The sequence below is a fragment of the Pomacea canaliculata genome, linkage group LG4, assembly GCF_003073045.1.
Source record: "Pomacea canaliculata isolate SZHN2017 linkage group LG4, ASM307304v1, whole genome shotgun sequence".
Taxonomy (NCBI): Eukaryota; Metazoa; Mollusca; class Gastropoda; order Architaenioglossa; family Ampullariidae; genus Pomacea; species Pomacea canaliculata.
Genome location: NC_037593.1, coordinates 139,496 through 157,590, shown reverse-complemented (window position 1 = coordinate 157,590; position 18,095 = coordinate 139,496). Strand labels below are relative to the sequence as shown.

General features: G+C 38.2%; 2 protein-coding genes across 7 annotated transcripts in view; one reads left to right on the top strand and one right to left on the bottom strand.

The window, feature by feature from the left end:
* Positions 1–2,148: 2,148 nt before the first annotated feature.
* On the top strand, positions 2,149–5,906 carry LOC112561453 (tRNase Z TRZ1-like). 3 transcript variants are annotated; one of them, XM_025233963.1, is made up of 5 exons: positions 2,149–2,212; positions 2,499–2,689; positions 2,956–3,163; positions 4,304–4,496; positions 5,222–5,906. In XM_025233963.1, exons 2-5 carry the CDS (start codon positions 2,517–2,519, stop codon positions 5,539–5,541), a joined length of 894 nt encoding a protein of 297 aa, XP_025089748.1. In that variant the 5' UTR covers positions 2,149–2,212; positions 2,499–2,516; the 3' UTR covers positions 5,542–5,906. The 3 variants fall into 3 exon arrangements, with proteins under 3 accessions (XP_025089748.1, XP_025089749.1, XP_025089747.1); XM_025233964.1 differs by having other exon boundaries at positions 2,167–2,305; XM_025233962.1 differs by having other exon boundaries at positions 2,174–2,689.
* Positions 5,907–7,261: 1,355 nt separating this feature from the next.
* The window catches only part of LOC112561449 (lactase-phlorizin hydrolase-like), a 48,207-nt gene continuing 37,373 nt past the window's right edge, over positions 7,262–18,095 (bottom strand). For all 4 annotated transcript variants that reach the window (XM_025233958.1, XM_025233956.1, XM_025233957.1 and 1 more), the window contains 11 exons: positions 16,739–16,865; positions 16,235–16,419; positions 15,454–15,629; positions 13,967–14,123; positions 13,393–13,523; positions 12,545–12,802; positions 10,559–10,742; positions 9,619–9,828; positions 8,140–8,260; positions 7,869–8,023; positions 7,262–7,602 (listed from right to left, as the gene is read on the bottom strand). In XM_025233958.1, the coding sequence (XP_025089743.1) occupies positions 7,403–7,602; positions 7,869–8,023; positions 8,140–8,260; positions 9,619–9,828; positions 10,559–10,742; positions 12,545–12,802; positions 13,393–13,523; positions 13,967–14,123; positions 15,454–15,629; positions 16,235–16,419; positions 16,739–16,865 (1,904 nt within the window). In that variant the 3' untranslated portion in view covers positions 7,262–7,402. The remainder of the gene's footprint in view (positions 7,603–7,868; positions 8,024–8,139; positions 8,261–9,618; positions 9,829–10,558; positions 10,743–12,544; positions 12,803–13,392; positions 13,524–13,966; positions 14,124–15,453; positions 15,630–16,234; positions 16,420–16,738; positions 16,866–18,095) is intronic.

The following is an 18,095-nucleotide window of genomic DNA, read 5'->3' as shown; positions in this document are numbered from 1 at the left end:
TATGGGTGTCACTAATTATACTGGATTTTCTGGATCCACCATCACTTTCTCCCAGTCTTGTCAGAAATCTTGAAGTTCTTTTTAGCACATCATCGCCCTTTGAGAATCAAGTCAACTCAGTCTTTTTTTTTGCAAAATCCATTTTTCTTGAACATGTGCATGATCAGTCGCATCAGTGCTGCCCACATTATATTCTGTAAGAGGAAGGCTGGCCATGCCATGTAGACCGCTTCTGCGTGGTCTCCACTGACTGATGTATCATAGCATTGAAAAATAAGTTCAGATGACACCCAACTGACAATCACCAACTGAATGCTGGTGTCAAACAGGGATGCATTCTCTCACTGTTCACACCTGCCAGTGACTTGCTTATGAAACAAACAACAAAAGGCAAGAAAAGAGGAACCCACTGGACACTTATGGTGGTACTAGAAGACTTAGATTATGTTGATGACATTGTTATGCAATCCATTCAGCTCAAAGTTGCTCTGGACAAGATCAACAGTCTCAACAAAACTGCAGGTGAACGCAGGCAAAACAAATGAGAGAATGGCGAGTCAACAGAACCCATAACAAAGAAACTCCAAGAATTTATGTATCCTGGCAGTCTAGTAACAACAGAAGGAGGTACAGAAAAGGATATGAAAAACACTCATCAAAGGAAATCAAGCATTCACCAAGCTAAAAGAAATTAGGAAGTTCAAAGCTCTAAAGAGAAACGCAAAATAAAGAATCTATGGAAGAAATATCCTTTTGGTAATCTTTTCTATGGAAATGAATGCTGGAAGATATCAGCAAAAACCAGGCAGAAACTAAATACCTTACAAACAAAATGTCTGAGTAAAACTTTCAAGATATTCTGGCCAAGATATTCTCAACCCACAATATAAATACTTAAATAGTTGATGCAAAACACAACCCAGGCTGCAAGAGTTCATGGGCCATGTAAAGGCTCTTTATGGGATGGCAATACAGTAAACACTATATGGTACAGTATGCCAAAAAAGAACATATACCTTGTACATCAAACTGCAGCTACACACCTGACTGACCCCACAGACATCTCGAACAATGCAGCTGGAGAGGATGGACAGCACAGACAGCCCTCCCACTTCCTCCATACACAAGAAATGTACAGCGTGGACTGACCCACTGATTGTGCACTCCAAGAAACCTTATGCACACAGTGTGGTCTGACCCCACAGACAGCACACTCCAAGAGCAGACTGACCCCACTGTTTATTCCTGCCAACAATGCACTGACCCCCCACATGCACAAGAAGATTGGAAGCATTGTGTCTTGCCAAACTGTAAACTAAAGTATTCACCAAGACACTAGCTAATGAACATCAGGACACTTTAGTGACATCGACAGACTGTAGCAATTCAAGACACTGTATCAACATTAACATACACCAAAACAGTAAGTACTGGACTGCACATTGGGACACTGTAGCTACATCAACATACATCAAAACACTGTAGCCACTGTACATCAATGTAGCTACATCAACATACATCAACACACTGTAGCCACTGTACATCAATGTAGCTACATCAACATACATCAAGACACTGTGGCCATTGTACATCAATGTAGCTACATCAACATACATCAACACACTGTAGCCACTGTACATCAATGTAGATACATCAACATACATCAAGACACTGTGGCCACTGTACATCAATGTAGATACATCAACATACATCAACACAATGTAGTCGCTGTACATCAATATACATCAAGACACTGTAGCCACAGTACATCAACATGCCTCAAGACACTGTGACCACTGTACATCAATGTAGCTACCTCAAAATACATCAACACACTGTAGCCACTGTACATCAATGTAGCTACATCAACATACATCAAGACACTGTGGCCACTGTACATCAATGTAGCTACATCAATATACATCAACACACTGTAGCAACTGTACATCAACATGCCTCAAGACACTGTGGCCACTGTACATCAATGTAGATACATCAACATACATCAAGACACTGTGGCCACTGTACATCAATGTAGATACATCAACATACATCAAGACACTGTAGCCACTGTACATCAACATACATCAATGTAGATACATCAACATACATCAAGACACTGTAGAGGCGGAAGTCTCGGCTAGCCCTGGGACTCGAGGAGTGCAAGGAGTAATGGTTCCTGCCGATGCTGACAGTTATTAACAACAATTAGGTAAATCTTATTTCTAACTACTTCGTATTGTGAAGTTGCTAGCAGGTAGCTAGGTAAATCGTCTTCACTACCTGGTCTACGCGGAAACATGAGGTAAACTAGCGCATCTGTAGTTAAAACAATGCCGACATGTATCCAAGCACTCGGCACCTGTCTAAAAGCTCTTTCACATGGTCGCTGCTGTTGTAGACGATTACAAATATTGGCAAACCTTTGCCACTGCTACTTCCATTGGTCTCCTTGGTTTGATTTTTCTTCGCAAGTACGTTATTTTAACGCATTTCAGCGTAAGCGGGCTCTCGGGATGAGTGCTTTAGAAGAAGGATGGCTAAAAGCTGATGGCTATAGCATCTACGCGTGGTCGGTGTCAGGATACGAGACATGCGTAGTCGTCAAGTCAGACGATCTTCAGAGTATTTCATTTGACATGGGTGCCTCCATTCCACAGAGTCTTGGATGTGCAAATGTTTTTATCAGGTAAGGTAGTATTTCTCCCTTCATCTTCCCTTCTTTTGACCTGGATAGTATGAAACTAAGGTGTACGCTTAAGCATCACACTAAAGTTTTCTATTTTTATATTTGTTTTATCTGGTGGAGTTAGTGTCCCATGTATGTCTCATTTGTATCATTCAGTTTTGTTGTTGTTATAAACCATTTATTTTATATTTATTATTTAATAGTTTCCTGTCAAAGCTTCTAGACAAAAGTAAGTTGATATCAAATTTCTGCTCTGAAATTGCAAGCCATGGCCATATGGATCACATAGGAGCAGTATCAAGTCATGCTGCCAAGAGGGGGCTCTTTGGACTGCGCAAGGCTCAATATTTTGTACCACCACATTTGGTAGAGAAACTGAAAAGTGTCACAGATGCCAGCTTTGCTATGTCGGAAAATACGGAAGCTCTGAAAGATGTCAATATTATACCATTTGGCAAAAATATTACCATAAATGTAAGTTGTCTTAAGTTTTCTTGTAAAAAAAGATGTTGTAGTTTACTTGTCATATACAATTAGTTTACGTTGCAAGGTATGTGCCAGCGCTGAAAATGCCAATAGCAAGTAACTATTCCTACCTGAATGTAAGGGTTAGGAAATCTTTGTGTTCACAAGAATAGACAGAACAGTAAACACGTGAAAATTTTGATCACTTTTGCCATGCCGTTTTTGAAAATCTCAGCCTCCGACTATTTCTTTCTCATTTCTCTTCTGTTCTTGCTGGTTCTGCTGTCAGAAAGTCATTCGGCTTCAACTAGCAAGTTTTGGTTTTATTCATCTGATGATAAAAATGAGGATTTATAGAGCAATTTTCCAAAGATCTGTTCAGAGTACTTTACATAAATAATATATAGACTAAATCATCAACAACCATATACCCATATTTGCATATAACAGACACACTTACCTCTACAACACAGACCCACTCATACACAAAGTAAATTCAAGACCACATGTTATTCCCACATGGTAAGGACAGGGTCGTCGTTCTGAAATAATGCCTCTTAGGTTTAGACTTAAAGATAGTAAAAGAATCAGAGTGGTGAAGGCTAAGGTGTAATCGGTTCAAACTTGGTGGGGCTTGGTAGCAGAAAGATCTCTGTCCATATGTCATTGTCTTAGCTAGTGGGATAAGTGCAAAACCGAATTAAAAACTGTTTCTAGCGCACTAATCCCAGAATAGCTGCTTGTTGGCCTTATTGGTGCTGTGACAGTTTTTTTGGTTTTATATTGAAGAAAAGTAATGGATGCCATTGAGCATGTACAATACAGACTAGAAGCAGCAGTCATGTGGGACTGGTAGTGAGGGTATCATCAGGGATAGTGAGGGTATTGTAAGGGTAGTATTTTTCATGCAACACTTGTAGACCTGGGGACACTTTTCATTTAAGAATGCGTTGAGGCATGTTTTAAATTTTCTGCACATTTAAATTATAGTGGTGTCCATGTAATATTCATAATATATTTATGTCTCATTGGGGTTTCTGCATGATGCATACTTAAGTATGAGAAGTCACTTGTAATAAGCATTATAAGTACATTATTGTCATGCAGCTTTCAAAGGCATTGGTGTGTGTGTGCATGTTTTTAAAACAGTTGCCAAACAACTACCTCATGAGAACATTTCCTACTGTTCATCGTATTCCCAGCCAAGGCTACATCTTGTATAAACAGATAAAGAAACTCAGACCTGAGCTGGTGGGCCAGCCTGCCACAAAAATTGCTGAGATGCATCGTAAAAATGTGCCGATTCACGATGTCATTACTACACCAGAACTGGCCTATACAGGTAACAACACTTTTGTTTGTAAGATATCTAGTGCATCCTCCCCCTACCTCCTCACCAACGGAAAATTACTGATAAACACACCCTTTGATTCCTTGTCTATTGCAGAAGCATTGTTGTTACAATTTGCTCTTTTTGCAGAGATGAAGATTATTGTATGATTTGAATTTGCAGGATCCCTGCAGGGTACATTGTGACTTGCATTTAAGAAATTATTTTGTGTGTTCATCATGAGTTCTTAAAGTATGCTTGTGGGATTTTATGGGACATGATATTAATGAATGTTTATATTTAGATATTATATTATTTAGATATTATATCAATGGTTGATTTATTTTGGGACATGATATTAATGAATGTTTGTGTTACATTCACTCTGCATCTCCCATCATCTGTGTCATTCTGGCTGTTCAGTTCTCCATTCATTTTAAAGGCCATGATAAAACATGTGGATAGTTAGACATGCTAGCCTCACAAGGACTTAGGAACATGATCGCAAGGACTGCATTTGTGTATTTTCATGTATTTGTGCTTGAAAGCTGAGTATATCATCATGAAAACATAATGTACAATTAAAATGTAGGTAACACGTTAACAACAACGATAAGTATGATGATGATATAAAGGCTTTTTATGTTTGAATCCTACTTACTATTGAAGTTAAAAAGTGTAGTGGAGACACTGGTAGAACAACTGAAAAGTAAACAGTTAAATAACTTTAATTGCAGGTGATACAACAATAGAAGTGTTTTTGAATCCACCCACAGAAGACCTTTTACGGGTAAAAATCCTAGTGACAGAAGCCACGTATTTGGGCCACCATGACACATCAGATAACATCCGCAAAGCAAAAGAATTTGGTCATACTCACCTGCAAGAATTGATAGACAATGCCCACCTGTTTAAAGATATAGGAAACATCATTCTTATGCATTTTTCTGCCAGGTACTCATCTCAGGATGTTCAACAAATTGTTGCCTCAAGCATACCAGAGGAACTGAAGGGAAAAGTTCATTGTGCTATAACAGCAAAAGAGAAAATGTCTTGATTTTAGTTTTTTTTGTAGAAGATTTTTTAACCTGATGATTTTAGCTTAATAGTGGATGGTTTTGGTGGGTTGTGATGCATATTTGCAATTGCTGCTTTAAGCCTTTAATATATTCAAAAGATAAGGTCAATATCTAAATAAATAAAAATTCTGAAATTTGTCACTGCAGCATTGGTCAGATCAGTGTGTGGAGTGAAGTTTTTTCTTTTACTTCCAAGTATGCAAAGTACACAGCTTTTGATTTTAGCTTAATAGTGGATGGTTTTGGTGGGTTGTGATGCATATTTGCAATTGCTGCTTTAAGCCTTTAATATATTCAAAAGTAAGGTCAATATCTAAATAAATAAAAATTCTGAAATTTGTCACTGCAGCTTTGGTCAGATCAGTGTGTGGAGTGAAGTTTTTTCTTTTACTTCCAAGTATGCAAAGTACACAGCTTTTGAACATTGCATTCGTATCATTTGCCACTGCTGGTAGATTATTTAAATGTTTCATATGGATATTGCGAAAGACTATAACACATTGGATCATCACGCAGAGTGACAACAGTCTGAGTAGTGTTAAGAGCTAAACACAAGATGAAAGTGTTGCATTTGCTCACTTAACTCAGGCCTCAGGCCAACTTTATCAATTCCCACCCCCACCCTGACTTTCAAAAAATAAAGAAAAGCCATTGCTGATGAAACAGTTGAGATTTTTCTTCTTACACTGGAAACTTCCTTGTTTCTGCTTTGAGCTGTTCATGCTTCTCTAAGAGTTCTCTTTCTGATTTATCTCAAGAAAAGTATGTTCAATAAAAACATGGCTTTAGGTTTAACTTCTAGTTCAAATATAATGCTCCACAATAATTGATGATCCCTGTTCATTTAATAATAAAATGCAAAATTTATAAAGCACATACTCACACTCCTAAGGAGCATGCTCTTAGTGCTCAAGAACAAGAACGAAACATGGACAGCATACGAGGGACAGGAAAACAAACAACATATGAACTGTAAAAGAATAAACAACAGTACTACTGAAGAATAAAATCAAATACAAAAAACACAAGAGGAACCAAGTAACAAGAACATTTCAAGCCATTGTGCCTGCTTGATGCTGCTAGTTGCAGGAAACTTCCTAATTTTATATTCCTTTTACTTGTTTTCCTATAAAGCACATCCCACATCATTCAAGAATTATATTGGGTTATTACTTTACATCATTTACATGTGTGTGGTTATGCCTTGCTTACAATTTTCTTTTTACATATAAATAATTTGCTGTCATTTGGTAGGCGGTCTGATGGCGCAATGGTTAGCGCCTGTCACCAATACAGTGAAGGTTGGCTGTCCTTGGTTTTCTAGTCTGGGGCACGCTGTTCTTTCTCTGCATGTGGCATCTGTTTACAGGGAAGGCTCCCTTGCCGTGATATAGCCTTAGCTGCTGACTCAGTGTCTTAATGTACCCTAGTAGTATTGTACTCTAGCAGTAAGCAGTCACTTGCAGGATGAGTATTTTGGTCACTGAGTTGATGTGGTTCACTGTGTGTCGAGCTGAACCTAACCCCATCCTTCCACCGTTTTTACCTCCCCTTATAAATCAGGTGCCCGTTTATATCAAGCAGCTGTTGGGTGGGCAGATGGGCAGAGCATGTCTGAGTATCCCCCACCTCCACAGTGAAATGCACTAGCCACTAGACTTTGCTGTCTCCCCCATGGATAGACACATTCAGCAGCAATGTATTGTAACACTGTTTATTGAGAAATCTTACAAGACTATAAAACTCAGGTAAGATGACACAGTTTATTGAGCAATGTCACTAAACCCACGAAGAAAGCTGCTTCTCACTGATGCTTCTGCTGCTGCAGATGGTTAGCATTTACTCTCTCAGGAGGCCATTGTTGTCAACCAGCTGGTGGAAGAAGCGAGCAGATTTTCGTGGAGTGCGTTGACGGAAAGGATCTAAGAAGTCTACGTGGAAGAGGCCAGAGGTGAGACTATATCCACTTTCCCACTCAAAACCATCGACAAGAGAGCGGTAGATGTAGCCGCTGACGTTGCAGTCATCCAGGTGGACAGCTTAGGAACAAAATTGAAAGTAGATGGTAAAAGTTTTAGGATGAAAGCTTTAGGGTAAAGGTCAGATTTAGGGTAAAAGTCAGCTGTAGGGTAAAAGAAACAAAGCAAAATAATAAAGTAGCAAGTTAGTAGCTCTTGTGTCTTAAAGGGACTAACCCTGACCCTGACTTAATGAAGTATAAACTTGCTTGGTATGGTGAGAAAAACATTCAAACCTTTCTATTTTCCACCTTGCTTCATGTGTTTCCATAATTAAAGCTTCTCACCTTTCAATACTTCAGATACGGTGTGCTCAATATAGGAGATTCTGTCGTCATCATCCACTGTAGGGTTAGAGGACTGTAATCCAATACTTGTAATAAGCACTGGTTTGCCATAACGTTTATCCAGTTCATTCAGCAGTGGTCTGAGACCTAAGGCACTGTAAGAGAAATGCTATGTACAGTGTCTTACCTAGGTAAAATTTAGGTGTAGTTCCCAAACTAAACACAAGGAATAAGAAACAAAGTTTTTTGTTATTCACATCAGTGCACTGACCTGGTTGTATTATCTTCAACAGAAACTCTTAAGCTGGCACCATATCCTTTGATGGTACTGTCTCGCAGGGTCTTCACCTTGCTGGCTCTTGAGAAAGACAGTCCATAAAAGTCTGCTGACCCTATACAACAGACAGATTGCATTTGTTTTTTAAAACTACTCATAACTCTGCAAGCACCTGTGCATACAGTGTCTCAGGTGTCGAGATCAACAGCCATGCTTTCTGAGATATTGGCAGTATGGTATTTTCTTTATTTGAAATGAAAATAATTATCTTTTACTGAGGTAGTGCTAATGACTAAACAACCCCTCTACCCCTCCCATTTTATAGTTCTTCCATCTCCCAAAACCCCTTCCTACATGTGGCATCTGTTTACAGTGCTGGATGATATAACCTTAGTTACTGGCAGCCTTGCCGTGATATAACCTTAGTTACTGGCAGCCTTGCCGTGATATAACCTTAGTTGCTGGCTGCCTTGCCATGATACAACCTTAGTTACTGGCTGCCTGTCATTTGTGTGTCTCTTCTGCAGGTTTCTCCCTGCTGTTTAGGTAGAGTGTTGGTAAAAAAACAGGGGTTGACCTTTTACACTGTTACAGGGCAGTTGCTCATCTGACTAGGCATGTGCTATCTCACTGTCAGGGGAGATAACTTTTCAATAGCTAGTTTAACTCTTTATCTGGTAAGTCTCGAAGAAAAAGAATTTACTTTTAAAATTTTATTTTAGAGGAGGTTCCTACATTATATACCTCCAGTATAGTTTTGGATATGTTTGTCTCGATTATTCATTAGAAAAGTAATTTCTTTTTTTTTTTTTTGCCCTATGTTGTCCTAACAGTTGTTTGACTTTGTGAGTTCTGATTGTTACAAGAAGACCTTGGACTATTATTTGTATAATTAACCTCTTGGTTTTTTTTAAATAGATATTGTCTCACATTTTTAGAGCTTGTGATTTATGCTTCACTTTATGTATAGCTAGACATTTAAATTATGGTAATTTATTGTGGGGAGGAGGAGAGTTAATCTTTTTTTTTTCCTTTGATATTGTTTATATAAATCTAGAATTTGGATGGTTTGCAACAATCTTTACAGCTACAGACAGTACAGTCTGCCTTTTTTCTTTAGGTAGGTTGAGTAAGCTGTTAAGGTTTATTGTAAATTTATATTTTTATAGGACCTGTTTTATTAGTATTTTATTTCCCTGTGCAGATTTCATGACACTCTTATCTGAAGGCACATACAGGGTGCTAAGTGTGTCACCACAGCTATATGTTAAAGGATCCTTGTACACAGTCTGATATTCTCCACTTAGTCTTATTTTAGCTACATTGGGTTGATTAGAGTTTTACAAAAAGACAGAATATGGCAAGGCTGCAGGTTATTTATTTTACTATTTTCTTTGCTTTTATTTTTGTATTTCTCTTCCCCTCGGGGTTTTAACAACACTCATTTAGAGTACTGAATGACAAGAAACTTACCATTCAACATTCTTTTCTCATTTTGAGTGAACTGTGGAAGGAAAGATCCAACACGCTTTTTGACTGTCTCAGAATAATCACCCTTGAAGATGGGGTCACCAAAGAGTCCCAAGACAAACTCATTCCCTCCATCAGCAGCATTGGCATCACCAGGATCATTTTCATTTGCTGGCACCATCCATTGAGGTCGAAGGTTGATACCCACCAAACCTTTTCCAGCAGAAATGTATGTATTATGAAAATGATGTAAAGACAACAGATCAAACAACAAATCCACCTAGATCCACCTAGTTCCACCCTCATCCTTGCTGTTTGTCCAGTAGAAGAAAATTTTATTTTATACATTTGCATTCTCTATAGCAGCTGACAGGTGGAAATCCAACAGCTGCCTCCCTTTTGGGGGGAAGTGGCTAGAGCAATCAATTGAAGGAGTGCACACTTGTAATGTGTGATTATAGACATCTAAGTGGCTAGAGCAATGGCATGAAAGGAGCACACACTTGTAGTATGTAAAGTATATACACATAGACATCCAAGTGGCTGAGATATATACACATACATCCAAGTGGCTGATGTATATAGACATTACTCTGTGTCTAGAGCAATCACCTGAAGGAGCACACACTTGTAGTGTGTGAGACACACACACACACAGATATCCAAGTAGCTAGAGCAATGACATGAAAAAGAGCACGCTTGAAGGGAGAGAGAGATGAACACTGCCCTCACCAAAGGCTGGCTTTGAGATAGGCTGTTTTAACAGCTGCCCAGTAACTGTATGGTCACAGGGTGTATGTTGAGGAAACAAGTGCACATGCACAGAAGTGTGTATACATGCATGTTTTCTTGTGTGTGGGTGCTCACATTCCGTGTTGATCATTGATAGTGTACATGTCTCATGTTGATAGGGTACAAGTATGTTTCGCATCATCAGTCTTGCCTTGCTGCTGTTTTTGGAAGTCCTGCTGGTATAGACGGTACACTCGTGCATGTGCCTTGAGCATGATGTAGCCAGCTGAGTACACATCACTTCCAGAGCTCTGCCTGCCAGGAGCATTTGTGCCCTGTTCATACCCCTTCAGGGCAAAGGTCTCAGGCTCAGTCAGGGTTGTCCACATCTTCACCTTGTAAAAGTATGCACAGTATTTGCTGTTAAAATTCACAAAGACTCCTTTTTGCAAAAATACACTGTTAACAAAATTGAAGCATCTTCAGCCTTTGTTACTTGGTTGATCAAAGCACACTAAGATCAATAAATGTCTGTCATACATCTCAAAGGATTTTCTAGATATTTGTCATTTTTAACATATTATTAAATCCTGTAAAGAACAGGAAACACGTTTATACAATCTTTTACAGCTGATCTGAGGATGAAACTCACAAGAGGGGAAAGTGTATTCCAGGTTTGATGAATTCTAAACATAGCTCTGCTAAGCTTTTTCCCAACAGCATTATAGGAACGGCAATCTAGTTATCTAAACAACACTTTATGGATAGTTGAAGGGTGAGAACATTGCCAAGCTGTGAGTGACCAGTGAATTCACTAGGTGGGAGGAGGCAAAATCTCTGTGCTGGTAGAGGTTGGGGTCAATCACTGTGCTTGTGAGAGGAGTACTGTTGCAGCTTATACTCCTGCTGTAAGTTCATCTCATCAAAAGCCTTTTGGCATTATCACTTATGGATGAGGGAGAAACATGATTATTCTTGTATTAATAACTACACATGGGTGAATGAGAATAGTACAGGGTTTATGTGATGAAAATTTGTGTTAATTTTAAGGGCTCAGCTGTGTCTTGTAGAAAAAGTTTTTTTCATTAATAATGGAAAATATGTGATCATTAGCTTTTTGCCAAAGCATGAGGCTTGAATGTAATTTAAGCACCTCAAAACCCTGCATGTAATCATAACACTAGAGTTACAGACTCTTTATGTGTGCAAGAATTTTAGCATCTTCAAGAACAGTATTTTCCTAACAGATCAGCATTTTTTTAATTGTTCATGTTGTCAGCCGCTGTGGTCTGACAAGCTTTGCTTTGCTATTTTTTTGGGTATGAAAAGAAGGGTTGGCAGAGCCAGGAAAGAGGTTCACACATGCTGTCATACTGAAGCACAGTATACAAAGGCATGTTCACCAGACAAGGCACATTACGGAATGCCATTGACACAGGTTAAAAAAAAAAAGTTTTTTTAGCATTTTTTGTCATAATGTTTATTTTATCATCAGGATTTTCTGATGCATCTTTGTGTACCACCACAAAAAGTAAAAAAGATTAATTAAAAAAATAAAATTTAACTAAATTTTTTTTTAAATATTAGAATTTCTTTAGTTTAAGACAGGAGACATTTCCCCTCATGCTACTACATTGATAATTTACTCTGGTAATTATACCAGATATACCAAAGCATAATAAAAGTTCAGTCCTATTTATTCCATTTTCATTTTCTTTTACTTTTCATACCTTGAAACTTTCACTTTCTTTTATTTTGCGATCAGCAAGACTATATTTATTGCCATTTTTCATTTGCAAAGAAATTTTTTGAGCTACAACCCAAATCAGAGTAGCAAAGATAACAAAGTTTTAGACAGCAATATCTATATTAAATGTGAACAAAAGTTTGGTATTCTATAGGCCATTGAATGTGCTTTATCATTTTTCTGTTAAAAATGTTTTGTCTAAAGGCATAAAAAAATTTCTTCTTTGTAATGTTTATTTTTATTATTTAACAGACAATGTTGAGAATTATTATTCATAATCAAGTCAAAGATATAACACAACCCCAAAATAGTAGCAGGACACCCAAAATTCCGACATATAGTAAGAGTAAAAATGTTTACTCTTTTAAGTCCACCAGACTAGGCACTTACTGAATTCCATTAACACAGGGAATAATGTTTAGTCCTGTAAGCCATTTGACATTTTATTACCCTGTCTCCAAATGTACTGAAGCAAAGTCGAGCAAACTCCACAAAACGGTCTGCTGTATCTTCATTCAGCCAGCCACCCAACTGCTGAAGGTACTGGGGCAGATCCCAGTGGTGGAGAGCTACAATTGGCTTCACGCCTGAGGACACCAGATCATCCAAGAGATTATTGTAGTATTTCAGTCCTGCTTGGCTGACGTTGTTGATGTCACCTGTAGGCAAAATGCGAGACCAGGACAAGCTGAAGTAGTAATGGTTTACCTGCAACACAAATGTGTCTGTGATGCTCAGTACCTGCTCTTTGTTAAACCAGGAATGTTTCACAGGGATTTATCAGGCATTTTTTTTGACAAGTGACTAGTAAAAGCGTGATAAATTCCAGATTGAGCCTGGGCTAGTTTTCATATCTTGAATAACAGATCAAATCATAACGAATACAGGTGAAGGAGAGTTCTGACCTTAACCCTGACCCATCTCATGGTCATTAGTGCCCTGACAATCTTGGTTATAAATCTGTTGTTATTTAACGGGAACCTGTGCAGGATGAATGCATTAACCAGGCTGCATTACTAGTGCAGAGATCCAATTTTATTTGGGAAAAAACTTCCTTCCCCATAAACATAAAGTAACACAATGCTGGGGTCATATATGCCATGCAGCTGACACTAAATCTTGGTTTCTGGCAGAGCAGGATCCAGTCTAGTACATTATCCAAGTTTGCACACCAGGACAGGTTAACATACATATTTACAATTATAATTGTATGTGCACTAGGGACTTGGCACTGTGTGCAGAAACAAAAGAATTTCCAGCAAAAAAACTGACAATTGAAAATCTTATTGGAATCTTACTTGGAGCTGTGTGATAGCACCAACATCCATGAAATAATCGCCATAACTGTTGGCAGCAACATCACCTGTAGCATCATCCAGCACATGGCCAGCAGTGTGCACAAAAACATCCCATATGCTTTCCCCTTTACCTATTAGGAGAAACCCAATGCAGAATTGTTTTGATATGAAGAAGAAATCTGCTGTTTAAAACAGTACAGTTCCAACCATTAGCTGCAGATGTGTTCTGGTTTTTCTCATAGAAACAAATAAGTGGAGTAACAAGAACTTTCTCTGCCTCACTTTATCTCTTCTTGTTAATAATTTAAGTCCTCTACTTGTTGGTGCAAGCATGTGTTCTGCAGCCTTTTGTACTGCCTTAATGCTGAAACACTTCACCATTCTCAATACATACCTTTTGCATTATCATAATAAGGCATTGTATAGATTTACACACATTCAAACATTTATTATAATGGAAACATGACTTGAATGGCACATCTGCATTGAAACAGTGTGAAAATATAAAAACAGAAATAGATTTTTTTTTCAAGAAATAAGAAGGGGTGGGGCTACAAATCTACAAACACCTCACCATCACTGTTCCATCCACCTTCTACTTGATATGCTGAAGTGGCAGCACCCCATATGAAGTCATCTTCAAATATTCCATACATGATTTCCTGCTCATTTATCTCATTGTGTGGACGTACTGCTGGGTCAGTGCGGGACCCCTTAATAAATCCATTGTCCTGTAGATGGACAAGAGAAATACAGTGTGCTGTCATAAAAATATATTAATATAATTTGTCATTGACTCAATGATGTCATGCAAATATTTGCAAAGTGATGAAAATGTTTAACTGTGATCTGCTTTGATTATTATTGCTTACATCTATTAATACTATACTATTTTTGTTGTTTACATTTATCAGTACTGTACTGTATTTGTTACTTTTATAGTAAAACCTCATTATACCCTAAACCCAGAGTAACAACTTCCCTAATATGAACCCCCTCTTAGTTACAACCCAAAAATATTTCACTGACATATAAACATCATCTCCATTACCGGGGTTATTATTACATGTATACCGGTACTACTCCTTGGGCATTCATCTAGCTTGTGCCTAGTTGATTTGATTTTCGGTGTTGGGTTGATATGGTCAGCGAAATTGATTCAACTCATGTGGGAGGTTGATATATATATATAGCCATGCAATACTGTTTTTGGTTGAACTGACTGGACCTCTGTTCATTTTTGCCTCCTTACCAGCGCTTAGGAGTTGATTGTGCTTCAGCGAATGATCTTTAGCAGAAATCACTTGTCTTTATAAAAGTAAAATTATTGTGATTGACTGTTCTCAGCCTGGAAGCATTCTTTGGCCCTGTAAGAGCCCCTTATGGGCTGGGGAATGGTCTCCTTAAGGTCTGCTACACCCCATCCTGGTGGAGGATAGAAGCAAGATTTGCATGGGCCCCTTGTGGGTTTATGGAGGGCTCCCCTCATTTTCAAACCCTTATAGTTATACTTTACCCTTTGGGTTTGACACTTCCAGCCCTAACATAACCCTGCTTTCATTTACTGCAACATTTTACGGAAATCACATTCAAAAATATAACAAGTGTATTTGAGTACAGCATCTTGGTTTACCATGGTATGTATTGATCGATTGCTCTTATCTGGAGAGATGACGCTTCTGTAATTCTTCAGTACAGTTTAACAATGGCAGAATAAGCATGACCAGTAGGTCTGCATACATTTTCACGTATCATGCCCTTTTCAGAAAGTAGGTGGTGCACAGCTGACACCAGTCACTAAACTTAGTGATATGATTTCTTGTTCATTACTAGTAATCAATTCTGTTTCTACCAACATTTGTTATGCACACAGGCACCTGGTATAGTTGTGGAAAGAGAGCTATTCATCAGCCTTTCCTGACTGCTGTGTGAGTCAAGGGAGATAAGGTCAGCATGTATATTATGAATGAATAATGGCATCCAAATCAGGACAAGTCAGGGGGAACAACTTCTGGAATCATGTGTGCTGGAGAAAATCCAGATGAATTACATCGCAATTACCTTGATTACATCACGATAGAAGCGGGCAGATGCTTTTGGCGTTCGAGTACGATTTGGATCATTCAAGTCTACAGCATAAAGACCAAACTTCTCGCTGTACCCACGAGCCCATTCAAAATTGTCCATCAGGGACCATGCAGTGTAGCCTTTCACATTGACCTTGTCAAGGTTGATGGCTACCATGGGAAATGGAAACATTGAAAAGTCGATCAATGCCCATTTAATAGCTATCATGATTAAGGATCACATGCAGATTCTACTTATACTAGGCCTGTAAAATAGATGTCCCACTGAGTGACTGCCCCTAATCTAAGCCATCTGAATGGCTGCCACAATTATTTCAAAATTTGCAAGTTTTAAAGGAGTTAAAACCATTTTTTTCAATCCCTTACTGTATCATTTACGAAGAAAATAAAACCAAATTTAATCTTAAAAATTGGAAATTGTATTTATTTTAAAATCAATTTCAGCTTAGCATATACATCAAAGCATAGATTGTTCCTAGCAGTTGTGCATGTCACAGGCAAGATTAATTCCTGTTGTCTGTATAATTAAAAACAGTTAATCTACCATTTTTATTTGACATGATAAATATAGGAATTAGCTTTGTGCTCCCATTGTGTGCAGGTGAGTGGCATAACTAATGTTGCCATGTGCACTAATTCAGCTGCAGGTATGCTAATAATGTTAGAAGAGAGACTGCACTAATAACTTGATTGGAAACTGTAGTGAGAGGAAAGAGTGTGTCAGTGAACTGTGGTAAGAGGAATAAGAGTGTCACCCTTGAGAAGCTCATCAATGTAGTGACGGTAAAAGTAGATGCGATGCTCATCTGACAGAGACCCATTGCGGTCAGAAAGTCCATTCTCAGTGATGTAAATGGGGATATTGCCATACTGTCTCCGCACCCAATTCACCATCTTGCGAATACCCCATGGGACCACACTCAGCCAACTTGACCCGGATCTATGCATTCACAAAAAATGAACAAGGGTTAGGATTAACTTGACAAGAACAAATACACTCACATGTGGATTTGCATCCGCAGACTGAAATAATCTGTGAAATAATTTTTCTTTTACGGTTTTATGGAATAGTTTTTATTTTTATTTCAAAACTATGGAAATGACAAAGTGAGAGCACTGGGAGATTTTAGTCATTTTAGAACTCAGGGTCGACAGCATTAAAGAGTAGCATGTGGCCAAGTCAGACAACTCTGAAACTATGATGTGACAGGGATTCTATTCTTGGCTCAGATTGAATTTCCCTTTGTATTGAGACTCACCCAATCCAATCATGGTGCTTTGTCTCGGCCACCTGTCTGTCCACAAAATAATTGGGGGCATGACCCGAATGTGCATCAGTTACCAGGTTAGTGGAGTAGTGGTTCAACCCAAAGAAGTCGGAGGTACCTGACCAAATATGTTATTTTAAGATTTTCTATTACATAGCACTTTTCAGGTTGCAGATTTAATAAAATTAGACTTAAGGTTGTCTGGATGTCACATGTCACATGTTTGGTATTTAGTGCAAGGGTTTTCAACAGATGTGAAATGAGGAATGAAAGCATCTTGTCCACATCTGTTCTAAGATAATTGGTGTCAAACAGAGGCATTTAGCTTCTTTCTGTGACCAACAAATTGTAAGGAAAGCTTCACACATTTTGTCAATACCTGAACTTGTACTAACGAGAGAATTTGTTATTAAACTCAGTTAAACTGTATGCCATGCCAATATGTGTCATCTCTACTCCAGCTGCTCAACCTCAGATGATTGTCAGTGGTGAGTGTGATGCTGTAGGTGTGCACACGAACATCCTTGATGTAAGTTAGCTGTTTATTTTATATGTATGTCATTTCCCATTTTTTTCATTTGTTAATATTTTTCACTGTTGACATTTATTTCTAACTTTTACTTTTGTGATTAGAACATCTTCCCATGTTCAAGTTGCCCACTGGGACAATAAAGTTGGTACTCATCATTGTCATGTTAGACTACAATAGAGAAGTGGATGCTTATATGATGGTGGTTGTTTTTGTTGAGATTAATATGAAATATATACACACTGTCAATTCTATGTACAGGGTTTTGTGGAATTTCATTTTCAGATTCTTCATTGGCTTTATAGCTGAGCTCTTTAGCTGCAAGGATACTGTTTAGTTGTGGATGGTTAGAATCTGTACTTTATGAAGTTTAAATTAAAAATAAAGTGCTTTGAGTTTTGTACTGTCTCAATGCATACAAACGCCAGGAGCAATCTTAAAATCAGCATACAAAGAAAAATAATATGAGGTAAGACATGACATGAAGAAGTGTACACTTGAAGTGAGAGAGAGAGAGATGTCTCCAGATGTTACTGCAAAAAGTAATCTGCTACCAAGCTGCACAGACTATGCAGCACATATAAAAGATAAACATAAACTGCTTTGATGGAACGGTGCAATCTACACTTTTTTACTCCTAACTTTTACTCCTAACTGTGTGTTAAATGTATGTATGAGAATGTATGCATGCCCTTGTGAGCGAAGACAAATTTCTGTCCTGGGTCTCCTGGACAGACAATAAAGTCTGTTTAGATTTTGATTTGAAGATCACAAGTCCTGTGTAGATGTCTGCCAACAGTAAACATTATATTTATAAAA

Excerpts from the sequence above, each read along its gene's own strand:
- LOC112561453 (XM_025233962.1), top strand. The coding sequence starts at position 2,334 with ATGCCGACATGTATCCAAGCACTCGGCACCTGTCTAAAAGCTCTTTCA. Across the intron at positions 3,164-4,303 it reads GCAAAAATATTACCATAAAT|TTGCCAAACAACTACCTCAT; the intron begins GTAAGTTGTCTT and ends TTTTTAAAACAG. Across the intron at positions 4,497-5,221 it reads ACCAGAACTGGCCTATACAG|GTGATACAACAATAGAAGTG; the intron begins GTAACAACACTT and ends CTTTAATTGCAG.